The 26,212-nt window shown below is 32.6% G+C and overlaps 4 protein-coding genes across 13 annotated transcripts; 2 read left to right on the plus strand and 2 right to left on the minus strand.

Moving 5' to 3' along the window:
- Positions 1-639: 639 nt before the first annotated feature.
- Positions 640-4,440, minus strand: LOC107494089 (protein NRT1/ PTR FAMILY 8.1). 3 transcript variants are annotated; one of them, XM_016115148.3, is made up of 5 exons: positions 4,337-4,440; positions 3,844-3,992; positions 3,386-3,603; positions 2,311-2,870; positions 640-1,887 (listed from the first exon to the last, which is right to left on the minus strand). In XM_016115148.3, exons 2-5 carry the CDS (start codon positions 3,947-3,949, stop codon positions 1,053-1,055), a joined length of 1,719 nt encoding a protein of 572 aa, XP_015970634.1. In that variant the 5' UTR covers positions 3,950-3,992; positions 4,337-4,440; the 3' UTR covers positions 640-1,052. The 3 variants fall into 3 exon arrangements, with proteins under 3 accessions (XP_015970634.1, XP_015970750.1, XP_015970681.1); XM_016115264.3 differs by having other exon boundaries at positions 3,844-3,969; positions 4,337-4,439; XM_016115195.3 differs by lacking the exon at positions 4,337-4,440 and adding an exon at positions 4,163-4,243.
- A 4,246-nt stretch (positions 4,441-8,686) lies between these two features.
- On the plus strand, positions 8,687-11,848 carry LOC107493781 (mannosyltransferase APTG1). Of its 2 annotated transcripts, none has more exons than XM_016114851.3 (9): positions 8,687-8,961; positions 9,054-9,171; positions 9,600-9,704; positions 9,830-10,113; positions 10,343-10,624; positions 10,717-10,918; positions 11,021-11,172; positions 11,258-11,420; positions 11,526-11,848. In XM_016114851.3, the coding sequence occupies exons 1-9, from the start codon at positions 8,741-8,743 to the stop codon at positions 11,607-11,609; spliced, it is 1,611 nt and encodes a 536-aa protein (XP_015970337.1). In that variant the 5' UTR covers positions 8,687-8,740; the 3' UTR covers positions 11,610-11,848. The 2 variants fall into 2 exon arrangements, with proteins under 2 accessions (XP_015970337.1, XP_015970385.1); XM_016114899.3 differs by having other exon boundaries at positions 8,770-8,938.
- Positions 11,849-11,979: 131 nt separating this feature from the next.
- On the minus strand, positions 11,980-19,755 carry LOC107493904 (mediator of RNA polymerase II transcription subunit 4). 7 transcript variants are annotated; one of them, XM_052259791.1, is made up of 5 exons: positions 19,329-19,346; positions 17,885-17,950; positions 17,602-17,731; positions 15,424-16,710; positions 13,568-13,945 (listed from the first exon to the last, which is right to left on the minus strand). In XM_052259791.1, the coding sequence occupies exon 4, from the start codon at positions 16,666-16,668 to the stop codon at positions 15,466-15,468; it is 1,203 nt and encodes a 400-aa protein (XP_052115751.1). In that variant the 5' UTR covers positions 16,669-16,710; positions 17,602-17,731; positions 17,885-17,950; positions 19,329-19,346; the 3' UTR covers positions 13,568-13,945; positions 15,424-15,465. The 7 variants fall into 7 exon arrangements, with proteins under 7 accessions (XP_052115753.1, XP_052115751.1, XP_052115750.1 ...); XM_052259790.1 differs by having other exon boundaries at positions 17,853-17,950; XM_052259793.1 differs by lacking the exons at positions 13,568-13,945; positions 19,329-19,346 and adding an exon at positions 11,980-12,250 and having other exon boundaries at positions 17,853-18,023.
- A 2,172-nt stretch (positions 19,756-21,927) lies between these two features.
- LOC107493710 (uncharacterized) lies at positions 21,928-24,263 on the plus strand. Its single transcript, XM_016114787.3, has 3 exons — positions 21,928-22,083; positions 22,412-22,703; positions 24,042-24,263. The coding sequence occupies exons 2-3, from the start codon at positions 22,442-22,444 to the stop codon at positions 24,047-24,049; spliced, it is 270 nt and encodes an 89-aa protein (XP_015970273.1). The 5' UTR covers positions 21,928-22,083; positions 22,412-22,441; the 3' UTR covers positions 24,050-24,263.
- Positions 24,264-26,212: the final 1,949 nt, after the last annotated feature.

Genomic DNA, 26,212 nt, shown 5'->3' on the forward strand with positions numbered 1-26,212 from the left:
AATATTGAGAGTTTTCATTTTTTTTTTCTATTAAACGAGTTACTAAAAAGTAAAAATATATATATTATTGTTGTAATGTTGTTCATTTTCCTAATATATTGTTATATCATTATTGAAAAATATTATATTAAAATTAAATTATATTGTTATTGAGGTGTTCATATAAACGGGTGATCTGGATCTAATTAATTGTAGGTGTTAAACACTTAAACATACATATATTAAACTGACAAATGAGAAAACACGAGAAATTTCTCAAATAATAATAACAATAATAATAATAATAATAATAATTATGATTATTATTGTTGTTGACTTGTTGTTGTTGTGAAGGAATCAAATAGAATGCGTGAAAATTGGGAGAATATATATTAAGATTAAGGAAGTAATTATTTGAGTTTGGAAGAGTGAAATTGCAGAAATGAAACCTTCCTACATACTAAAATATTTTATTTCATCAATCAATCATGTACAATTATTATTTTTGTAACTTCAAAAATCACCATCATCATCATGACTTCATGAGAGTCAAACATTGTTTCAAAGTTGATGATATTGCTATTACAATTAAATTCATTAAAATATGCTGATGAAAAGAGACCTTTCACCAAGAAGAATGTTCACATGAAGTTGCAATAATTTTACAATGAGAACTTTACACTTTGTGGTATTTTGAAGAATTACAAAGATTTCACATTGAGATTGATTTCTGTATGCTACTAATCAGTAACATTAACTCTATCTAAAATTGTAAATAGAAAACCAAGATTACAAACACAAAAGGATGACACTCATTCATAAACTTCATAATCTAGGATTCAGCAACATAACTTTTATGAGAAATGTTTCTTGAACATAACCATCTTCGTATTTCAAACATACTATACCATTATTACCAACAGGCGAATGATATGTCAACACAAAATACGATGACAGTTATGTTCAAATAACATTATTCTAATACTTCAAAACTATGATTCGAGCAAAGAAGCTTTCGCTCGAACCATAGTTTGGATGTTTCCAAGCCGAAAACCTACATGTGATCGGTTTTTTCACCGGAGAGTTCCGACAGCTCGCTTATAGGTATAAAACTGTGCTACCACCAGATATATTATCAAATTCAGGACACTTAGAACTGTCAAAAGCCAAAAGAAATAGTCAACATGACCATAGTTGAGGTTGTCTGGTATCCATCCAAGGCTGCCATTCCTAGTACTGATCCTTGTAACAATGGTTACGAGTAGCGAGCTCAGGTACTGTCCAAGGGCAACAGTGAGTAGTGACAGAGCAGAACACAGGCTCCTCGTCGCGTCCGGCGCTTGTTCATAGAAGAACTCCAACTGGCCAATGAATGTGAACACTTCAGCACAACCTATGAGGAAGTACTGAGGTACCTGCCAGAATATTGTCATTGGAACCTCATCAAGGTTATAGTAATTATGCCTCCTTACCATTCTCAGCCTAATGACTTCCAAAATCGCGGCGGCCACCATGGAAAATATGGATATGAAGAGGCCTATTCCCATCCTCTGGAGTTGTGTTAGGCCATTCTTGTGGCCGGTGAACTTCCTAGTGACCGGCACAATGATCCGGTCATAAACCGGAACCCAAAATATGACACTGAGGGTGTCAAATATGGAAAGGGATGCTGGTGGAATCTTGAAAGAGGAGTTGCCTACGCGAGTATCCATGGTTTGTCCTTGCAACACAAACAATGTGCTCATTTGGCCGTAGACAGTGGCGAAAACAATGCCGGTTGCCCATATTGGAAGCAATCTCAGAATGGATTTCAGCTCTTCAACTTGAGTTACAGTGCAAAGTCTCCATGGATTCACTGATTCCTTCAGATTATCTAACTGTCCAACCACTGCTGCTTTGTCAAAAAACCTGTTACAAACAATAATACTCTTAGATCCCATTTGATAACATGAAACATGCTTTTCAGGACAATTTTTCTTGTCCAACTTCTCATGAAACCATTTCTACCAGAAGCTTAAGCCGACTCACGCAAGAGCTTTTTTTGGATTTCTGTATATTTTTGCATAGGCTTTCTTTCTCTTTTTATTTGCCTTATACTGAAATCCTTTCTTTTGGGATCAACAAAAATCGAATTCTAGACCTTTAGGTCATAGAAACTCTGGTACCATGTCATAAAACTATTTTCCCAAAAGCTTAAGCTAAAATGGGGATGTGGATAAAAATACAAATTTTTAGGACAGCATGTCATATATCAGGATTCAAATATGATCACAAAATTTCTCTTAATTCTGAGTTATGAAAAATCACAAATTTGTTTTGGCACTGCTTTACCTTAACTCATCTGTGTGATCAAGCTTCCTGCTTCCTTCTATAACAGACTCAGTGTCTGCAATTTCATACAACTGAGACTTATCATTAGGCACTTTAACATTATACTTCCTCATGGATGCTACTATGACCTGAATAATCCGAGTGAGGGCACTTCCTCCGGGCTTCTGGTTTCGATACAGCCGAGTACCTGAAAAGAAACTTGCCACTGCAATAGCCATGGCCACTGCTGGTATTCCAAATCCCCATCCCCATCCTACATTGTCCTGAATCCATACCAACAGCGAAGAAGCGATAAGAGCACCGATGTTGATTGAGAAATAGAACCAGTTGAAGAAAGAACTCTTGTGTTCCTTCTCCCCCGGATCAGCATCATCAAACTGGTCTGCTCCATAGGATGAAACACATGGCTTGATTCCACCTGTTCCAAGGGCTATAAGGTAAAGAGCTATAAAGCACACTGCACTTTCTAGAGTGGTGGCATGGCAATTTTCATCTCCATGGCCATGGCAAGTTGGCTTTATACCAGAAACTGATGCAGATAATGTCAATAGTGTCATTCCCTGGTCAATAACAAGAACAGATTTAGATCCTTTTTAGACAGAAAAATTGGTTTTACTTTTGAAATGCATTGGGATTTCGGAATCAATATTAATGTACTAATGTTATATGCAACAAGGAAAAAGTTCCAGCAATTCAGTTCTCACTATTGGAGCTTCAAAATTTTGGTACTTCGCTCTTTATATATCATTTTGCCAATTCAGACTAAATGGTATCTTAAAAGAGGTGTACAAGCATCCTGCATTAACACTGGATCCGGGGAAGGCCGCACTAAAGGGTGTAATGTACGCAACCTAACCTGATAAATTGAACCCGTGACTTTGAAGTCACACGGAGACAACTCAACTGTTGCTCCAAGTCTCGCCTTCAAATGGTATCTTAAAGAGTGAAGTACCAAAATTATCTATGAAAGATGACATCGCTGACAAAACTACCCGATCTTCAGATAGATTAATGAATGCATCAAGACAATGGTTGTTCAAATTGACAGTTATAGATTGAAGAGGTTTATACTCACAAGAACATAGATTATTGAGAAACATGCAATGGTCCAATATCTTCCAAGATATGAATCAGCAAGAAATGCTCCAATCAGTGGTGTTATGTAGCATGTTCCACTCCAATTAGACACATTTTTGGAAGCAGTAGCACTATGCTGATGTAGCCTCTCCTTGAAATAAAGCACCAAATTTGTGCTCATACCATAGTAAGCCAATCTCTCACAACATTCATTCCCTGTAAGTAAATGAATTATAAGCACTAATTTCGTTATTCGTCCGTGGTTCTAAAATACCCGTCATTCTGAAATCTTGGTACGTTCAAAACTTAATGTATTTGGATACGATTTGTGTCCAAATACATTTAGTTACCAAAATTTTAAGATGACGGATATTCTGGAACCAGAGTAATTTTAATATCATTATCATACCCTAATAAACATATAGTTGGAAATGCAACAGACACAAAAAAAATTACCCAAGATAAAAGGGCATGCTCTCCAAGTTCCTGTTTTCTTTTTGTTTGCTGGATTTCCAAGGTAATCCACTGTTCCATCTTTTGTGTAAACATCATCTTCTTCCATTATTGTATTTCAGAATTGGCCTAAGTATTCAGGAATTCAGATACTGAGAAAAAAAAACAATGGACAGAATCATAAATTAGAATGAATATTGTTTTTGAATTTTGAAAGGCAAGCAAGTAATAATAATAACTACAAAAGCTTTGCTAAAAAAAAGATGATGCCTTTAGAAGAAGAACAAAACTATAGAAATTATGATTGAATCAATATAGTTACCCAAACAGAAAGCAACAATCCAATATTTCAATGAAGATCAAGGATTCAAGTACATGAATCCAGAACAAGTAAAGATGTAATAAAGTAGCAACAAATGTGTTTTTCAACTTTAGAGTCAGAATCTGAGAGGATAAACCTAAAAGCATGTGAATGAAAGAAGTGAATCTCTCTAACCTTGTGAATGCTGAAGTTGCCAACTTATGCAAGCATGTGAAGAGTAGAATAATGATCCAAATATTGGAACCTTAAATACTGCTTTCTAGGTTGCCCTTGTATTTTGAATATTTGGAAAAAAAATTATACTACTTATTAGTGATTATGCTTGAGATTAATAAATAAAAAAATTCATCACTATTCTATGTTATTTTTGCACTTTACTTTGACTTCTCTTAAATTTTATTTTAAGAAGAGTAAATTATGACTTTAATCACTACAAAGAATACGAATTTAACTATTAAAAAAAAAAGTACTTCTTTAATTTTGCCTAAATTTTGGAACATTTTGTCAAATTGTAACCATCAAGAACTGAATTGATAAATTTTTTCTAGAAAAAAGTTATTGTTATATTTACTAATATATTTAACATTATACTTTACTCAATACAAGAATATTGAGTATATTACTAACTAAATTTTAAATGAGATTAGTGTATAATTTGTAATCAGAGGCTTCTTAATAAATTTTAACGAATCTTTAAAGTGACTTGAAGTTAGAATATTATAAGGTAATCAGAGGCTCATAGTATGAGTCTTTGTTGACTTGTCTCCACCACATGTAATGATTGAGACTTTGAGAGATACAGATAAATATATAATAATAGTATTAAACTTTAATTTGGGTATCCAAGTATCTAACCTTATCTGAGAGACAAATACATAAAGCACAGAGAAAATTTAGACAAGTTTTGATTCTTCTACTAGTTATTAGGTCAGCTGGATATTATGAGTTATCTATGACTTTTCAATTTTTTAGTCTATGTTCATACTTAGGAGTGTTTACATAGAGCGCTAGTATGAATAAGTATGAAAACTCAATTTTTTATTATAAAATTATGTTTTAAATTCTCATTTTTTTAGAGGATTTAATATTTACAATTTAAAATTTAATATTTAGAATTCAAAATTTATCATAAAAGGATAATTTTAAAAAATAACTAATATTAATTGAAAAATAATTGATTTCTTAGTTAAACTCATATTTTTTTGTTTTTTTTATCTCACAACAACAACAAAGCCTTGTTCTATTAAGTGGGGTCGACTACATGAATCAAACGATGCTATTGTGCTTTGTCATGTATCATGTCTATAGATAGACCGTTTATATGTAGATCTCGTTTGACCACCTTATAGATGGTCTTCTTAGATCTTCATCTGCTGCCTTTTGCCCCTTATCCAAATAAAGAGAAAAAATAACAATAATTGAATTGAATTACATATATTATCCATTGTCCATAAAATGCTACAAAGCATAATAATTGGCAAAATAAAATAATGATCATTCAAAATATATTGTCAGTTATGCAATCTTCCAAGAAACATGTTACTCTTATAGAGTTAAAAATGGTGAGAACTGAGAAATTCTCTTCATTGTTTGTAATGCCAAAACTATATTATAACATGTAAAATACAAATAACATGAAAATAGGTCTTGGTATACTTTCTCATTATAATAATATTAAATGGTAAATTTTAATTTAGTTATTTAAGTATAGGTTTTTTTTGTATTATTAATCATATATTGTTTTGAACTGAATTAGTTATATAATATTGTTATACGTAATGATAAAGCTAAATATTACAAGAGTTAAATGCTTATATAATTGGAATATTAAATGTTAATAATAGGAATAAATTCAATATTTTAATATACTTTTATATTAGTTAGTTAAACAAAACTTAGTGATATATTTTATGGTGTAAGACTTAATGATTGAAGAGAAAAAAAAAATTGTTTTTTAGAGAGGCTACACAAGCGTGTGGGGAATCATAGGAACACAAAGTGCCAAAGCAATAATAGCGAAACTGTTTTTTAATATTAATAATGTTTGCTTCAGGAAAAGCTAAATACGCAATTACTTTCAAAAAGGAGAAAAAAAAAACAAAAAAATAGAAACTGGAAAGCACTCTTTTGGATAGAGCTTTCACATTATTTTATCATCACTCTATAAATTAAAAGAGTTATATATATTCCATAACAAATAGTCAAATAATGATATTTTAACCATCAATCTTATATTTTGAAGTTCATAAATTTAATCTCTATAAAGATGAAAAGTTAAATTATCATATCAATATTTAACACACAAAAAGAATGTTTAATTATCAGTATTATTAATGACTGTTTCAAATATATTTATTAAGAAAAAAAATTGATTTTGGTATAGATATACATAGTGCCTTTATATCGTACAAAAAAAAAGATTTTACTAACATATTCAAATATTTATTTAGATATGTTTTATATTATTAAAATAAAATTTTAAGCATAAAATAAAATTTTAAGATTATTTTATTAGTTTCGTCGCGTGTTATCAACACAGTATAATTCTTCACATGACGTTTGAAAAAGAACATCTAACAAGTAACAATTTCAAATGTAAAGTGTATACTGTATACACCTTCCATTAACAAAATTAATCAATATTTGTGGTTTGAAAATTACGTCATTCATTTATCATCAATTATCATGTCCACATGAGTAATGACAAATGCATGTTGACAAGTCGTAACATGCTGTGTTGACTTAATTTTTTCTAACCAGTTTTAATAAATTTCTCATAAGAATTATTGCAACTATTGAAAGTTGTTTATTGGACCTAGTTATTTGTGTAATCATTTAAACTTTTTAGATTTAAAAGTTAGTAAAAGAAGTTTCTAACTTCTAAAATAATGGGAGATAAAAAATACTAAGTTCATTACGAAAAACAAAAAGTAAGAATTACATTATAATTTTTATAAAAATATCATTGAATAATTTTAAGTCGCTAAAAAACCATTGTTAATTTATTACACGTAGATTGTTTAATAGTCCTATTGAAAATGGTGTTAAAAAGAACCGAAAAAATTAAAGGGACGATTGATTTGTAAAAATATTTGTTGTTTTTATTTTGTATTTTTATTTTTAAAAAATGATTTTTATTTTTAATTTTTCATATTTTTAAAAATACAATTGGTTTATGAAAAAAAGTTTATTTTTAAATATAAAAAATAATAAAAAATATTTAGTTTATTTATTTTCAAAATATATTTTTAATATTTTAAAATCATAAAATTATATTTTTATTAAAAGTACGATATTAGTTATTTAATTTTTTATTAAATTAATAATTAACTTTTATACAGTATCAACATGAAATAAATTACTATCTTATCGTATTATTTTAGAAAATTTAGTATCTCTTATCAAACAGATATTTTAAAACTAAAATTAAAACTAAAATAAAATTAAAAAAAAAACTAAAAAGGTCAAATGAAATAAAAAAATAACTTGAAAACAATTTCATCTTTTCAAAGAGAATGCATAAGTTAGAAGTAAAGAATGGGTGCCCAAGCATTAAGAACTGAGTTAGAGAACATTAAAAATACTAGGTGAATGTGACGTGAAAAAAAAAATCATATAAAAAAAATAGAAAAGATTCTAACCCTAATTCCAAAACTGAAAATACGGTGTTTTGAGTTAGAAACATTTTTAGAAGTTAAAACTGAAAACAGTGAAAATATAGAAATAGTATTTTTAACTTTGTTCCGTTCTTTTGAAATCATTTTCATTGAAAATATTTTTAAAATGTTCAATCAATTATATTTTCATACTTTATCTTTATTTTTATCGAAAATGAAAATAAAAACGTCCAAACCAATCCGTCTTTAAGAATGTGTTTGGAAAATATTAAAGTGAAAAAAGAATTTTATTTTTATTAAAAAATGAATTCTAATTCTATTTTAAATTTAAATTTATGATTTGAAATAATTAATTGTATGAATGAAATGAATTTTGTGTTTTTTACTATTTTATCTTTGTATTTTTTTGTTTGTCTTTTTTTATTTGTTTATAGGAATAAATTTAATATTTTAATCTTTAGTAATAATAAAATTATAAATTTGATATTTTTTGTCTGATTTAATTTGAACATTAATACAAAATTTATAATTTTTTGAGAATTAAAAATTATATTTTTATTATATTCTAAATTAAAAAAAATATTCTTGTGAAAAATTCTATTCTTTAGGTATTCGAAACATACCTTAAAAAGAACAACAATCTAACTGAATGAAATAATTTGTTTGAATTTTGGTGATGTATAAAATAACCTAGGTAATAAAATTTAGAATAATTTTATATTATTTTATTTTTATATTACTAACGTATATATTTTTAAATATATTGGGTTAACAAACGGGCCTAGTGATAAGCCCATAATGGAAAGAAATGTTTGGCCCAATTTGTATCGGGTGGATTAGATCCATAAGCCCATCTCGTTCTTCTTCGTCATCCTGTGTTCTACTCTCTCTCTCTCTCTCCAACGCAACAGAGAAGAAAATAGAAAGAGTAGACAACATCATCATTCGCATTCACAGAGCAATGAGACGAAGACACAAAAATGACGGAGATAAACAGAAACACGAATCTCGGGATTCTTGCAAATCCGACTCAGATTATTCCGCGTCGTTCTTCTCTTCAGAGAAACGAGTGTTCTTTTTCTGTTTGGTGTTTCGAATGCTGAACTCTCTTTTGGTGCAGACATACTTCAATCCAGATGAACACTGGCAGGGACCCGAGGTTGCGCATCGCATTGCATTTGGGTGCATACCTTATTTTACATTCTTCACCTGAATTTCCCATCTTTCTTCTTCACTTCCAATCGTAAGTGCTGATGGGAGATGGTTTATTCCAGATACGGCCATTTAACGTGGGAATGGAAAAGGGGCATCAGAAGCTACTTACACCCGCTGCTCTTTGTTCCGCTCTATAAAGTTCTTGCCTTTCTGCATCTTGATACCCCTTTGGTTATGGTAAACTTGTTTCTTTCTAATCCTTTTTATGTTCTCATTAAACCACTTTGATTTCAATCTCCCTGTAACTATACAACTTCAGTTTGAGTCGTTTTATCTGCCATTGCATATTGAAGGCTAGCTTAGAAGCATGTGATGTTATCTTTGATGAACTGAGGCATACTTCATGCTTTTATGTAGTTTCTGTATTCTTTTGACAAGCAAAATGCAGTGGCTATAATTGAGATTTTGTATCCCTTTCAATCAGTGATAGTTCTACAGCTAATGAAGTGGTTCATGTATTCTGCTTCACTTCATAAAACTTGATATGTTTTCTATAATAGGCCCCCTTTTTAACTGGAATAAGATTCATGCAACTTGAGTATCTTCCTTGTCTCGTTTTATGGATATGATTCCACTAATTCTATTCTCTGATCCTTGCTTCTTAGAGGAAGGCTCCACGGCTGCTGCAGTCTGTGTTTGCTGCAGTTGGTGATTTATACTTGTACAAACTTTCTGCAGTTCTCTTTGGTGACAATGTTGCAAAATGGGCTGTATCCTTTTCTTTTATATATTTACGGCTAGACTTGATCTGTTTTATGTTAAAAATGCATGCGGCCATTATAACATAGGAACACTTTCTCCCCTTGTTATATAAGAAAACTTAACTCTGGTGCAGCTCTTTTCCCAGTTGGCCAATTGGTTTATGATCTACTGTTCTGTTCGTACGCTATCAAATAGCTTGGAGACTGTTCTTACACTTGTATCTCTATACTTTTGGCCCTGCATGAGATCTTCTAGTAGAAGTTCCACTGTTTCAAGGAAGTGGGGTTTAGTTTTGGCAGCATTAGCTTGTGCGATCCGACCAACAAGTGCAATCATATGGCTGTATGTTGGCCTCCTTGAATTTTCAAAGGAACGTTACAAATTGAAACTCCTTTTTTTGGAGGTGGCACCCATCGGGTATGTTTAGTTGGGAATGGGGGAGTTTCTCATTTCATAATGTGTTATCTTTCATATCTATCTACATACCAAGTTGGGTTAGATTATCGGAACTCTTATTCCAGCAGTATATTCCAGGGAACCTATTTTGTTGCATTGGCTGCAGTCACATTAATCTAACATTTCAGCTTTCAAATGTCAATCACAGATGTCTGATTTAGGGCAAATTATTTTTATTATTTTGTATCAGGATGCTGGTGCTCGGACTTACCTGCTTATTAGATCGTATCATGTATGGCACATGGATTCTAGTACCACTTAATTTTCTAAAATTCAATTTTCTTTCTTCGGGTGGAGACTATTATGGAACTCACAAGTGGCACTGGTACTTCACTCAGGGATTTCCAGTGATGATCTTCTCTTTCTTACCATTTTGCATAGCTGGTATCATTTATTCAAAACAGTGGAGATATGCTTGTCTTCTTGCTTGGGTTCTGGGTTTATACAGTGTACTAGGTCACAAGGAGTTCAGGTACTTCAATCAAAATTATTCATACATATATAAGTGTATACATGGTCTGCTGGTTTTAATTGGTTTGTGATAATAATTACTATGAAGTACAGGTTTGTGTTGCCCATTCTTCCCATAGCTCTGATCTTCTCTGGTTATTGTTTGGCTATGATAGAAGATCCTGGTTTGCCTGGTTATAAAGGAAAAGAATCTTCAAAGAAGCGTACCAATTGTTCTCTGAAGGTGGTACTTGCTGTCATATTTTTGCTTGCTACCAATATTCCAATGTCTCTGTATATGAGTTTGGTTCATCAGGTATTGTCACTATTCTTCATTCTTACAATTGAGGGGTTATCTTAATGATCTTTTGTGAACATCTATGAAAAATACTTTATATATTCTATACTTTCAAAACAGAGGGGACCTGAGGATGTTATGAACCACCTTGCCAGAGAAGCTCGTCATGGGAAAGTGAAAAACATCCTATTTCTAACTCCTTGCCATGCCACCCCGTACTACTCCGTACTGCATCGCGACCTGCCAATGCGATTCCTGGACTGCACACCAAGGTTTGGAATTCACAATCCTGGAGTGGCTTGTAATCTTCATTGGGACTGAAATAACAATTCTTGTTAATTTTATTGTGTTCTGCAGCGAAGAGAGAGGAGTTCTTGATGAGTCTGACCATTTTCTGATGGATCCTGTTTCATTTTTATCCGAATATGCAAAAAATATGTCCCTTCCGAGCCACATTGTTTTATTTGATTCGGAAGAACAAAAATTGAATAACTTATTAAATTCACATGATTATAGAGAGGTAATAATAAGAATATTGTAAACAAATTGCTGCTTAGTTTTTTGTTATTTATTATTATTGAGGGTAATTTTTAATCATTTGCTTATATTGGGATTTTAACAACAGGAAAGAAGATTTTTTAATGCTCACTTCAAGGTGGATCGCGAACTTCAAGCATCGATTGTTGTCTACGTCCATACAAGGCAGTGAATGATTATCTGCCATGCATAGTTTTGGACTCGGTACCATCGTTGGTGTCATTTCTTCAGGTTTCTCTTGAAAATTTTGACATTGGTGATTTGAAAACTTTGTACAACAGTGTATTTTTTGCCTCCAAAATTTGCACTGGATAGTTTGTAAATTCCTCCCTAACACAGTTAGAGATGATCTACAGTTTTGTATTTTAAGGGAGTGTAATGAGGATGTAATAATGACTAGTTTGTTATCAAGAGTAGTGATCTATCTATCATCAACGAATTTTCCTTGGAAGATTTCTAACCATATCAAATGGCAAAATGCTTTACACTTTGAGGTTCATAATGAAAAGAAAAATAAATAATATGAACTAAGGTGTACATTTTCTGAACAAGTTGGATGAACACACAGTGAATGCTCTCTTACTATACTCGGAGCATTCACTTTTAACAGAAAACAGAGACATAATATAGAGGAAACATTGTCAAACTAGCTGCTTGCTAGGCCTTTCCACAGAAGAAGCCTTCGGAGTTGGTCTAGAAACCTAGCCTGCCATGCAGGTTCATCATCACCTTCATAGACAAAACCACTCTTGCTATACAGTTTTTTAGCTGGTTCATTGTCATTAGCAACATGGACGTACGAATCTGTTATACCTGAAACAAAGACAGAAAGAAATTTACTTTTAATAACCTCAGTCAATGTTTAATTAACGCAAGACCAAATTGCATGATGACAAGGACTAACTAACAAAAACTCCATGATTTTTTTTGTTGTTTACTCTTGTTTACGCCTGCTCTTAAATACTATATATACATGTGTATATATGCATTACATTTTGAAAAATTATGAACACACGCATATATATCAAAAATATTATTTGTATACCAAAATCAGTCACTAAAATCAGCCACTAATGTATGTGTATAAATACATGTGTGATTTAATTTTTTTTTCAATGTGTATTTGTAGTCTAAATTTCCAACATGTATTTTATACTGGTGATTGACTTTAGTAGTTAATTTTAGTGTCTAATTTTAGTGTATATGTAACATAGTTATATATATACTCACAATAGCATCATACCTAAAATTAAAGATCTAAAATCTAACGACAATATATTGTCACTGGAATTTTTTTGTAACAATCGGGTGAAGTTTTGAACTTCAAGTAGAAAATAATTTCCAGCTTAATTATAGGCAAATTTATGTGACCAATTAATCTTTTGCCCCAATCATAAAGGCTAATTTGAAGGTAGTGTGTCCACATCTCATATTATTTGTGACTTTACTCAATTGGAATAAGTTGAAAACAAAGAATTCAAAGAGCAAAAATTTCCAAAACCATCACCCTCTAAATAGTAAAACTCCTAAACAGAGTATTAAAGATAGCGAGTCAAAGTTCAAGGATCAAGAACTTAAAAAAGAAAGTAGTAAACTAACTACACTGCAACTACTTTTCTGTTTTGGTAAAGTCTGTCTTGATTAGTCTTGTTGAGAGACTAAGTCAGAATCGCTGAGCTTTATATGGTTGTCTCTCACTTATTGCAAGTGTAGTGTTGTAATACTCCAATAGCTCAATACATCTGTCTTTTTCTCTTTTCGCTCTGAAAAGCTTTCTTTTCTCTATTTTCTCTGCTGCAACAGTTTCTGGAGTTGCAAGTCGTCTTCTTTGTTTTCCTATTACAGAGTCCACTAATTTAATCCTCCAAAGTCTTTGCCTTCCCCTAGTAACACACACTCAAGTGTTACTAATTTCTTTCACATTTTAGGCCATTGATGTTTCTTTCTCCTTTCTCAATGGTGGTGTTTCTTGGAAAATATATAGTAGTTGATGTTACCAAACTCTCCACTATTTTACTAATCTTTTGATGAATCATTTTTGACATTTTTGGATAGTCGTCCAACAAGAAAATAATTATATACATTAAAAGAAAAAAAAAAACAATAAGGTATAGACTTTTAAGTTTCAAGATCTAACCAACTAGTAACTTATCTATAATGATGTTTCCTTATAAGCTGTGAACATAAAGCACCCAAAAATTTTAGTGCGCTACATGTTCCATTCAGAAATTAAGCAATGTTCTAACGGTCTAGGGCACAAAATACACAGAAGCAGTTACACAAATAGGTTAGATAATGGATTGATTTCTACAGTAAATTAACATGAAGACTGAGAGGGACGAAATATTGTTGAGTTAGAAAACATCCTCTATCAAGGCTCGCCACTGTTGGAATGTAATGAAAGGCAAGGCAATTTATCCTCTATCCAACCGCTGTTCCACTAATAGAGATGATTGGCATGTCATGTAACAGAAAGTTCCTCAATCCTCATCAAGATTGTGCACAAACCTGTCGTAATGGAGTATTTCAGTTGTTTAGGTAAAAGAGGATGATTAATGATATAGAAGATGTATCTTGATCGGAGTCCAATAGATATTTTGATAATTTAGAAAGTGCTTAATTCTCAGAGAAAGAAGCGAAAATGAATACATCAAGTGTCATGCCATTATGCCAATCTCAAAGCTAAAAGCCAAAAACTAGGGCTGTTTGGTTGCTAAAAAGAAAAAAGAAAACACAAATGCGAAAAAAAGAGCTGATGCATCCCACCTTACGCATTGCACAGGATCCAGAAAGAGCCACTTGTTCGCATCCAAAGGGTATAATATAGACAGCCTAACCTGATGCAAGCATCATGGGTTGATTCTACGGCTTGAACACAGAGACAACTCAATTGCTATTCTAAGGCTCCCCTTTAAGAAAATGGAAACACAAACCAAACTTGATTTCTTCTCACATTTTTATTCGGTCAAAAACTAAAACCAAATCCTTAAACTAAATCTCAAAATAGAATACTAGTAGCAATTGTCTATGTTAAATATCATTGTAACGTAAGGAACAGAACCCTCCACTATAGAAAATACAGTGCCTATTGAAAAACTTCTAAAGAAGCATATACTAAGATGCTTTCCACTTTATAGAGCTTGCAGCAGAAACAGTACAAACCCTCAAGCCAAGATTATGTACCACGAGTCATCCGAACCAAAATACAGAACACCACATGAAGAAAAAATGGGAAACAAAAGAAAATAAAATTTGCATTTTGTAATTTAGTGGTGCATATTTTGTAATATATCCTTTTTATATATATAAAAAAATAACCAAACACTTTATTGCATAGTGCAAAAGATAGAAACAGCATTTCTTTCACCAGGGATTTAAACTATGGCTGTATACTCGGTATAGTGAGTTAGTGACAACTTACACTAATCAATTTTGAAGTGAATGTTATAATGTCAACCAACCAATATTTAACTTTCCAATCTAGGTTTATATCCTTCTCTAAACGATTGGTTGTCCATGCTTCTGAAAGAGAAAGAAAAGAAGAAAGTGACTACAAAGACCTAAAAGGAATGAAATGGAATAAAACTTTCAAATGCTAGAAATGTTTAAACAGAAGATAGGGCTGCTGTAGCAATTGCCACCTCTTCAAAATAGGTGCTGGTTAAATTAGCGCTTGTTTTGCAACCGTGACAAACAGTGAAACCATGACAAACATGCGAACTAGTTGGGATGTTCTAACTCCTGATGTGCAGAGGAAGGCTAGAAATGGAAGCCGGGAAGGGAGTTGGAGGAAAGTATGGCAAAACTTTGAAGCCTAGTTGGCTAAAATGTTATTCTATATTATGTCAATTAAAGACACATTTTAAAGAACAACACAAGACTAAAATATACTGGGGTGCAAGTTTTAGGGCTTATTTTGGTAAAGACTATAATTCAAGGACAAATATATGGTGTTAACCCTACAAAAACATCACAAAAGTTTTTACCTGTACAATTGTCAGTTTGAGGTAATGAGCTTCATCATTTTCTCAATCTTCATCATCAGAGCTGGCTTCATCACTGCTGTAATCGCTACTATCACTACCGTCAAGATCCAAATTAACATGCTGCACTTGAATGACTTCAGGTTGCTTAGGCTGAGGGATGTGATGGGGTACTTGTTGCTGCTCAAACCTTGGTGCAGGAAGTGAGTCCATGGGTGGCAATGGCACAGGATCCCCAGGTTTCCACCCAGGTGGGGGAAGTGGAAGATCAATAGGCAATTGCACAGGCATTCCAGGCTTCCAGCCAGGCGGAACTGTAAAATTTGGTGGAAGCAACCCTTGAATTGCAGACAAATTGGCATCCACTTGCTGTGGAGGTGGAGGCTCAATAATGGCCTCAATTGTTTTCTCTTTCGTTTCAACAACTTTAGGCAATCCAACATCAAGGTCAGCAAAGTTATATAACTGTGAAGCTCTCATTTGCTCCTCTTGTGGCGCAGGTGGCAGTGCACCACGCAAAGGAGCTTGCCCAGCTCCAAATTCTGGTGGCGCAAAGGTTGTATAACTTATCCGGTGAGCATATGATAATATATCTGATAGCTTCAGCTGGGATGAGACAGTTGAGGATGTCAAAGAATCATCTTCACTGTCATCTCCTGATTTCAACCTCTTGGTGCTGCGGCGATAATCAGAGTAATCATCAACAAGAATGTCGAGACACCGCTCGGCATCTTTGAGTTTGTTGGCAAATGCAAGAAGTGCTGAATCTTTTGAGCGAATTTCCCGATCAATCTTCTGCTTAGCATCTTGCAGATCAAGAATCTCTTGGAGTTCAGCGACAGCTTCAAAGATCTGAGTTTGAAGAATAGTGAATTGTGAAATAACTTCTTTGGTTGTGGAAGGAGAAGAATCATGTGGGGTAGATGAATGAGCTTGGCCTTGGGTAGAAAGGAAGGTGGGGATGGATCCTCGGAATGCAGTGACCCAAAGTGACCTGTTGGGTGAAACTTCAAAGAGCTTAGAAGTTAAGGAAGCCATTTGTTGAAGAAGTGCTTGTGCTCGAGGGAGAGGTGGGAGAAGAGAGAGCAGAGCTGCAGAAGGGCCAGCTGCGTGGCGGTCTAGGTGGGGCTGGTGATGATGGCTCTGTGAGGGAGGGAGCTTTGGGGGAGTAGGATTCGGAATGGATGGTGAATTTGGGTTTGTGAGGCCTAGCCTAGCAGGGGATTGCACAATTTGGTGCTGAAGCATTTTGTACAATGACTCCGATCCTTTTCTCTTTCACTCTTCTACCTGCCACAAATTAGAAAATGTTGTATCAGATCTGAATGATTTCTGAGTAAAGACCAAAGCTGCTTTATATCCAGCAATTTCATCTGCTTGACAGAATATTAAAATAGCATTATTAATACATAAAAGAAACAAAGGAAAAGGTTCTTAGTGTTCTCTCAATAGGAGAGAACGCCAGAACTTCAGGTTCTTCTACCTTAACTCCCTCATGGCTTCATAGCCATCTGAAACATACATCCACAAAAATCACTTACATAAACAGTTTAAAACCTGGATTCAACACAAGTAACCACAACCTTCCAAACACAGATAAGTCAGCACACAGACATGTAACCACAATACAAGGAATCATGACAATCATCACACATCTCTTTAACCATACAAAAGTAACCTAACCACCATATTACCCACCACTTCCTAAACACAAACCACCTTAACCAAGCCCACCACCAGATTCATCAAACGCAATAATCTACTTAGACAGTGTCACTATTCACAAGAAATAGAAAAGATTGCAAAGATTACACAGAACAGATTGCACATTCAACAGCAAAAGAAAATATAACCCTAATGTAAATACAATCAAGAGAAACAAAAAGGAAAAAACCAAAGAAAGATAAAAAAAATCATAATAACCCTAACATACCCCGAACATATTGCACAAATTTGGAATCCTTAAAAAATTAGAACAGATTACACAAATATAAATCATAAGAACAGATTTGGAATGATAAAAAAATCATAAGAACAAATAAAAAAAAAACATAATAACCCCAATATACACAGAACATATTGCACAATTTTGGAATCCTTAAAAAATCATAGGAACATAGTACACAAATAAAATCATAACATAAAAAATTCATCAAAGGAAGATTTAAAAAAAAAACTCACCTGGATCACGAGGAAGAAGCGGTGATTGCGGCGGAGGGAAGGAGTGAGCAGCAGGTCAGCAGCAAGTAACTCAGCCACCGATGAGGGAAGGAGTATGCGGAGGCTGTCAGTGGTGGCGACAGGGACTAATCTAATAAAATAGATAGATAGATGAACAAAACAATTTAAAATCCATATCCTTAACAGATCAAGTCATCAATATTCAATAATCAAATAATCAAGATAACGAGAGAGGCAAAAAAATAAAAAACTAGAAGAGAGCAGATCGGTGCAGAGATCTGACCGGCGGCGAGAGAGAAGCACAGCCGCAGTGTGAAGGAAGTGGCTGCTGTTACGGTGTTTGATAGAGCTGTGGGAGAAGATCACGGATTTCGTGTAGTTGTTAGGGTATTTTGGGATTTTCAAACTAATTTACTAATTTGAATTCTTTCATGATGGGATCGGCTATCGAATCGCTTTAATTATTAGTTTAATGATCTATTAATTTGAAAAAGTATAGGAAATTAATGGCTTAAGCTGTATACAATAGAGGTTTAGAAAGTATTAAAGATATGATTATTAGTATTACATTGTCTTGTCAGGTTATGCTTTTAGAATGAGTGGTTTCATGACGTGCATTAGAATTCTAGATCTAAAAGATCAAGAGTTTGAACCTTAGTGAATCCCAAAATCAGCTTTTTATAACATAAGATGTTTATTATCTCTGGTATCCGTTTTATAATAAAATATAAATAAATACATTAAAATATAATTATAATTTATTTACATATATCAACAAAATATTATTGATAGTTAAATTCATTTTTTGCATTTTCTTAAAAATTATATAATCTGATTTATTGAACAAATAAAAAAAAACTCAATCCAAAGTATATACACAAAATAACTAAAGAATTGAACAATCCTAATATAAGCTGAAATTCTTGCACTAAAAAACTTCTTTAAACCCACACATTCAACACATTATTAAAAAAAACACATACCTTGCATTAAATCAAGCAAACGTTACAATTTATTTTGATATAAGTTCGTTCAGTCCTAAAAATACATAAATCAAGTACTTCAACATAAAGAAATAAGCATGCAACATAAAGCTTGCTATGATAGTGAATCAAATGTTGATTAGTAACAAAAAAGTTAGCATGATAAAGGAAGGAAAACAAGTTTGGTGGCAAAGATGAAAAGATTGAGATTGAGATTGAGAGACAAAAATTGAGATTAAAATAAATTTTAGTATTCTGTTTGGTACAAAGTGGGAGATAGAAATTGAAATAAGAATGAAATTCTAATTTAATTTGTACAAACAGTAAAATTAGAATTAATTAATTGAAATGAAGGTATTTTATTTTATATATAAAATGTTATTAAAGTTTCAGTCTCAATCTCTAAAAATTTTAGTCCTATGTGTTTCCACTTTTTAGAAGTATCGAAATACTGAAATTTTAATAATAGAGACAAAAATTTTACTACCCGTCTCTAAACCAACAAATATGATACTGAGTCTCTCAATACCTCAAAACGAATGCTAGGTGTATGAGTTTCTAGTATCACCTCTGAATCTTGTTTTAGCTTTCTAAACAAAAAAAAAAAAAGTGAAATAAATATCGGGTGCTTCTTAGTTCTTTTTGTTTGTTTTCAACCTTACATCAGTAACATGAGAAACTATTTATTGATGGAGATGACTCAAGTAGAAAAAAATAATTACAGTTGGTGAAAGTGGAATTCACCTTCAGGGGCATAGCCATGAAACTGAAGGGTAGCACGGTGAAGCTCAATCATGGAAGGCTTCACACTCCTCCTAGATGCCACCAAAATTTTGGTATTTTCACACTTGTCCGTGGTCCCCCTACCCCTGCCTGTAATCTCAGAACCAGATAAAAATCTCTTTCTCGTCTCTATGGCGCCTGCGGGACAGTGGCTGTGCGACGGAGGCAGGAGGCGAAACCGGCGACGGTGGTTTCGAAGCTCAAACGGTGGTTGCACGATGGAGGGGAAGGAAGCTGCGACGGCGGCGGTAGAAGGCCGGTGGCTAGACGGAAGTAAGGGACGAGCTCGGCAACGATGAGAGGAAGGAGAAGCTCGAGGTCGAGGGTGATGGGAGTGAGTGGGTGCGGCGCGTTTTGCTTTGCCGTTGTGGAAGGGTTGGGTAATGGTCAGGGTTCCTCAATCATACGACGCCATTTTTGCTAAAATTCAGAAAACCGGTCAGATTTTGTTCGGTTCGATCGACCTGTTTTTGGTCGGTTCGACGGTTCAACACCGGTTTTTTAAATCTCTGATTTTGGCTTTAATTTGAACCGTATTTTTTATCCATTTACGATTCAGTGTGTGTTTGGATTGTGGTTGTTCAATCTGGAGTTTGAATAAAAGTGATTTTATAGAATTGATTTTGGATAGAAGTAAGTTTGTGTCAACATGATTTATGTTTGGCAACTCTTTACCAAAATTGATTTTAATAAAATAAATTTTGTTTGGATAACATTAGTTAAAATCACTTTTAGATAGATAATTACTTAAAAGGACATGACATTAAATTATAATATTATTTTTTTATACATGTTAATTTTTTTTATATTTTTTTCTTATATATTTTTTATATAGTATATTTTTAATACTCTTAGTACTTTTTTTTAGTACATTATAATTTTTAACTATTATTATTATTATTTAATGGAATCAATAAATTCTATTATAAAAAGATAATAATAAATATAATACACAAAAATTATAACTATAAAAATATATAATGTCAAATAAAAAATTGATAAAAAATAATAAAAAAGAGTTCATATAGAGAGGAATAATAAGAATTCTATAAATAATGCAATAATATGTATAAAGGATAAAGTTGGTAAAAAAAATAAATATTGAAGGTATTAGCTAAAAGCACGTTAGTGCAACGGAGAAGCTAGAAATTATTGCTTCTTGTAAACGTTGGTTTAGGAACAAAAGCACTTCTACGTTTGTAAAGAAGAAAATTAGCCAAACAAAAAAGTGAAGCTTTCAAGAAACTCTAACGTGTTTTTTTCTTTCAAACGTGATTACCAAACACACCCTCAATCGGTCAATTCAAACCAATTTTCTGAACTTTAAATTCTTTAGATTTTTTGTTTTTTGTTTAGTAAGTTTTATATTTAATGATAAAATTACTTTTTTCTTATAAGAAACGAGGCTAAAGTCCAAGAAAACTATGTAGAAACAACTCTAAAAAGAATACCAATGACATCTGTCATGAAAAATAAAAAAAATAACAGAAGGTAAATTAAAGAAAAAATGGCATTCTAACTGCATATTATAACCCTGTGCCACCAGTCAATCAGCACAAGCATCTGTTTTTCTGAATTCATAGTGAATTTTTCAAGCGGTAAACCGTAACAAAATTTGAATCCAGCTTAATACTTAGGTTAAAAATACTAAAGTTGATAGCCAAATTCAATTTAAGAAGAATTTTTCTAATTCAATTTAAGTAACAGAGCAAGTATTTAAATTAGCACTGAAATATGCCAAAAACTTATCATCATGATTCTTTATGATATCATTGCAAGTTGCAGTTCCTTCTTTTGTAATTGAATCATCAGTATTTAATTTGAGGAATGACGAGACAGGAACACTCATATGATTTATTTTTTGAAAAAGAAACAAACTCTACTCTTGGTTCGAAAAAATTCGAATTATGCAAAATGATAGTCTTTAATTAGATGAAGAGCTGTCCAACAAATAAAATCTTTTTGTATAGAGTGGTTAGTCTCAGAGATAAACTTGTTCCGCCGAAATCAGAAGATATTCATTATGCAAACTAAGATCAGGGGCCAAAAGATACTTTAATGGTGGAATTGAGCCAATAAATTTTTCAGGAGCCATGAATAAAGAGATTTACTGAAAGATGCATCATACTCAATGAATTGTCTATGCTTTTTTATGTTTTGTGCATAACTTTACAATCACAAAAAACATGAAACACAAATTCAAAATAAAGACCACAAATACAACAAAGATCATCCATTATCATTACTTTAGTATCATATAATCAAACATCAAACATTTAAAATTTAAATAAAATTTAAGCGATTAAATTGAAATAATGTAAAATAAGGGCAATAATGTTATTATTTTTATTTTGATTATGTTATTTTATACCTCACTGTTTATATTATGTGTTTGTATAAATTTATGAATAAAATAATATAAAAATAAAAATTATAATATCTATTTTTAAAATAATTTGAATAATAAATTACATTATAAAAAATTTTATATAATTATTTAATTAAATTTTTGTATTTAAATCTTTTTTAATAATAAAAATGATAATTTTTTCAAGAACCCTGGAACTGGGAAAAAAGAAAAAAGAGAGAGAGAAAAAGAGAATCGTATCTTGCTCAAGCCAAAAACAAAAAACTAACACTAACATTCAGTCGAGCAATTTTAGAGCCAGTTCAATCACCATCGACGGATCTAGTTTCTTGTTCTGATTACGTTGAGGTTCTTCGCTGGTCCTGTTTATTCCTTCAGTTCTTCGAGTCCCAAATCTGAAGCTACATAATATTATTGATTGCGATCAAATATTTCTCTAAGTTTTTTTTTTTCTGCAGACATACTTGTTTTAAATGATTGTGACGATGTCTCTTATTTCATTTAATCAATTCTAGAATATGTAGATAGATTATGCGAAATTTCTAATTACTTTGTGGATTATATTTGGTTTGACATTCAATTGAATTGATTATTCCATATTTACATAGTAGGTTAGGGTTTATGAGGAGATTGTTGTTGATTGTTTTGTTGTTGTTATTGTTGGTGGTGGTGATAGTGTATATAAAGAGAATAGAAGAGAACAGAGATGGGATTCATAATGGAATTTGCGAGGCACTTGGTACTGAAGATGATGGAGGATCCAGAGGAAAGGGATAAGAAGTTCAGGGAGCATGTATATGCCGTGAAAGACAGGTGCGCCAAGACCAAGGAGATGTGGAGTCTCCCAATGAGGCCCTATGGCTTTTGGACCTTCGAGCGCCATAACTCTCAGCTTGCTTGGGATGCCCAGATCAGCCAGGTCCAAGGACGCCGAGACCCCTACGACGATGCCCTCCAACAATTCTCAGGTATCCCACCATGAATTCTCATCACTTCCACACTGCCATGTTTTAATAAACATTCTGCATTTGTGTTGCTATAGAATTTTGGTTAAACCATTTTTAAGGTAGAATTAGAATTGAAGGGGTAATGTTATGCGACTGTTTATCCCAATGGTTCAAGTTGTTAGGTAGATGCATGCACATAAAGTGTTGCGTATCGAACGGTACTTCATTTATGATTTCTGTTTAATGAGTGAATGGTTGAGCCTTAAGATGCTGCTCTTAGCTCATTTGCAGTTTACTAAGGTACATGGACCATCAAACTTTCTGTCAAGCATGCATTGTTTGTATAGACATGCTATGCTATTTGTTATATTTCTGGAACGTGAAGCTGCCTCTCCTGTATTGCCATTTTAGCTGCCGGCTTATCCTTTTCACCTAGCTGGTTTCTTCACCTAAAAGTTTGGAGCGAGGGGTTTACTTTGAGAGGTTCTGACTTAGATGTCAAAATCTAACATCAGGATCTTGGTGCTTTTTATAAAAGTATATAAAATTATAGCAAAAAATGACTTTTTTTTTGTCCTTTCTTTTTCCATTTCTTTCATTTTATCCCATTCCTCTTTATGCACCTTGGACTTCTTAGGAAGATGCTTGAAGAGGCCACTACATTGAGCAAAATATCCATGTTATTGACTATATCTCCATGGCTGCTAGTTATATACAATGATCCAGACCAACTTAGATCCAAAACGGGTCTTGTATGTTATCAATTAAAGCATCAATAGGTGTAACTCAGAACAAAATATTAACTGGGGTCGAGGGAGGAGTCATCGTAACAAAAAGTATATTTTTTATTTCTTGATTGTGTCACTTGTTGGGATATGGTATTGTCTTAGAATGCGAGGTTTCTTTAGGTTTTTTTTTTTTTTACTTTTTTCTTTTGATTCTTTCTCTTTGAGGGAAGATTATAAAAGAAGAAAAAGGTGGGAGGAGGAGGGGGCGGAAGCGAGGGACAAGGTAAGAAGATGAGTTTGCCAAGATAGACATGACGAAGGGGAAGAGGGAAGTCAAGGGGTAGTGAAAGAGAAGGATAAAATAGATATTACGAAGTTAAATGTATTCTTTGAATATTTCATTAAGTATGTTTTATAAAGTTATTTTTATATAATAAAAATGCTTTAGTCTCACCCATCGATTAAATTTTTAATGGATAAAATTTATAAAGAATCTTGGACCACCAAGGGTGCAAATATACTTTCCTTGATGAAGAAGGCTCCTACTTTGAGTTGGAATCTCTATGCATTTTTTCTTATGTTCACATTTTCTGCATTCATTCATATATTATTTCTTCTCTTTTAAATGCAGGGAAATGAAATTGTCACAAGTTCTTTGGGTGGAAAACTGTGAATTCCTCTTATTTCCCTCATTGAATTTTCTGTTCCATTTTTTATGGAGACATTGCAGACAGCTGGTTTTGTACTGCTTCAAACTGTTATCTGAATAAAGTTTCCTAATATTAACTCTGGTATTACGTGAGACTCTTATTTTTCTTTTTGGAATTTATATCATATTTCACAATTGCACTTCCGGGATGCTTAAACATATACAACATTTCTAATGTTTTAAAACAAGCTATTTTTGAATTTTGACATATTTTGTGTGTGACATTATATATTGTAGATTTGGTAAGTGGTAACATTCTTGAACTAGTTTTGCCATATAACATACAGAGTAGTTAATCTTGCAAAATCTCAGTGGAATCTTGGGTTCCCATCCCATCCCAAAAACAACCTAGGATGAGATTGTACGAGATATCAGTTTGTGTCTCAACCGTCTCAGCCGGGGTCATGCTGGGATCCCAATCAGAATCTTTGCGTATCCCAGAAATTCCCGCCGAGATGACATGCGAGAGTGTCGAATCCTCTTTTTTCCCACACAAGCAGCATCAATAATGGATTTTAAAGGGGGTATCTGGGTATTATCAGTCTAATGTTGTGTTAGTTCTGTTACTACACTTTCTTTCGTCAGTAACCACTCTGCATTCATTCAGCAATCCTTATTTCTATAATTTTCTCATGCATTTATGCTGTCTCTTCTCCCCTGATGCGCCACTTGTGCAATATGTTTCCTCTTCCCTAAGCAAGACATTAAGCTTAAACACTTACCATCAATAAAGCTTCCTGCTATCTCTTCCTCTATTTGACTTATACCTTCTCTCCTTGGTCATTCTCAGTTCAGTCTTTGCTGAATCCTCCTCCCCCCCCTCTTTTGAGAATCATTGTGTCCCTTTTTCTATTCTAAGTTTGTTTCATAAGCATTGCATGGTAAAAACTCACATGCAGTTGTCTTGATGTGAAATTAATAGTTAAGAATCATTAGATGACAATTTAGTCAAACTTCCAAAATCATCTAATGGTTATTGGCTATCACTTTCATACAAGACAATTGCATGTGAATATTCACCGGTATGCATGCTATTTATGTTGCAGAATTTTCCTCTTAGCTCTCTTCAGCTCTCCAACTAACATTATGATGACTATTTTCATGGAAATTTAGTGTCACCCATATTTTATGTCGACTTCAAGGTTTTTGAGACGAAAAATGATATTTTTACAGCTTTTTGTGTATATTTTCTCACTGATTTAAAAACATAAATTTTTATCTTTCTCAATTTTGATCAATAGCTTTTATTAGTATAAGTGAAAAGTGTACAAGAAATGTGTATATAAAGGTAATGCATATAATATCACTCTTTTGAATCTGGCGGAGTTATGTTTTGATTATATTAATATTGATTGGGGCGAGCATCACTTAATGCAGCCTCATATGCTTATTTTAGTATCTTCTTTTAGAGAGTAACACATTTATTTGGTCAAATTGCATCCTACGGTGAAATTTTTTAATTCTTTTACAGATTATGTGTTATCTATTATAATCGAAATTTCTAATTAATATAAGCAAGAAATCAGGCCGCGACGATACAACTTAAAATTTTCAACTCAAGCAAATTCTAAAGGTTTATAGATCTTACTCCGAGGTACCATCTTACTACAAATAATAATAATGTTATTTGATTAATTGCAATTAAATTATTCTATATGATCAAATAAGATACTTAAATGAGTAAGAGTTTAGTTGTTACCATGCCGAAATTTAAGGTAGTAAGATGAGTAACAACACAAAATACATACTTAAATGTTCCAAAATAAAATTCTAAATACTGAAGGAGGCTTTATAATTGTAGATTATTTAATATTTATAGTGCAAATCAAAGTAAAGAATGTCCCACCATTTCTATATCATAATAAAAATAGTAAGTCTATCAGTTTTATCTATAAGAGAGAATATATAAATCTTCGACTATATATGTTACGTGTATACTAAAATTAGTCACTAAAGTTAGTTATTATCATAAAATACATATTAAAATATAAATATACATTAAAAATAAATTAAACTACATATATATTTATACACAAATATATTAGTGCTGATTTTGGGGTATGAATAACATTTTTTATGAATCTTATATACTT

Source organism: Arachis duranensis, chromosome 1 (genome assembly GCF_000817695.3).
Source record: "Arachis duranensis cultivar V14167 chromosome 1, aradu.V14167.gnm2.J7QH, whole genome shotgun sequence".
Lineage (NCBI taxonomy): Eukaryota > Viridiplantae > Streptophyta > Magnoliopsida > Fabales > Fabaceae > Arachis > Arachis duranensis.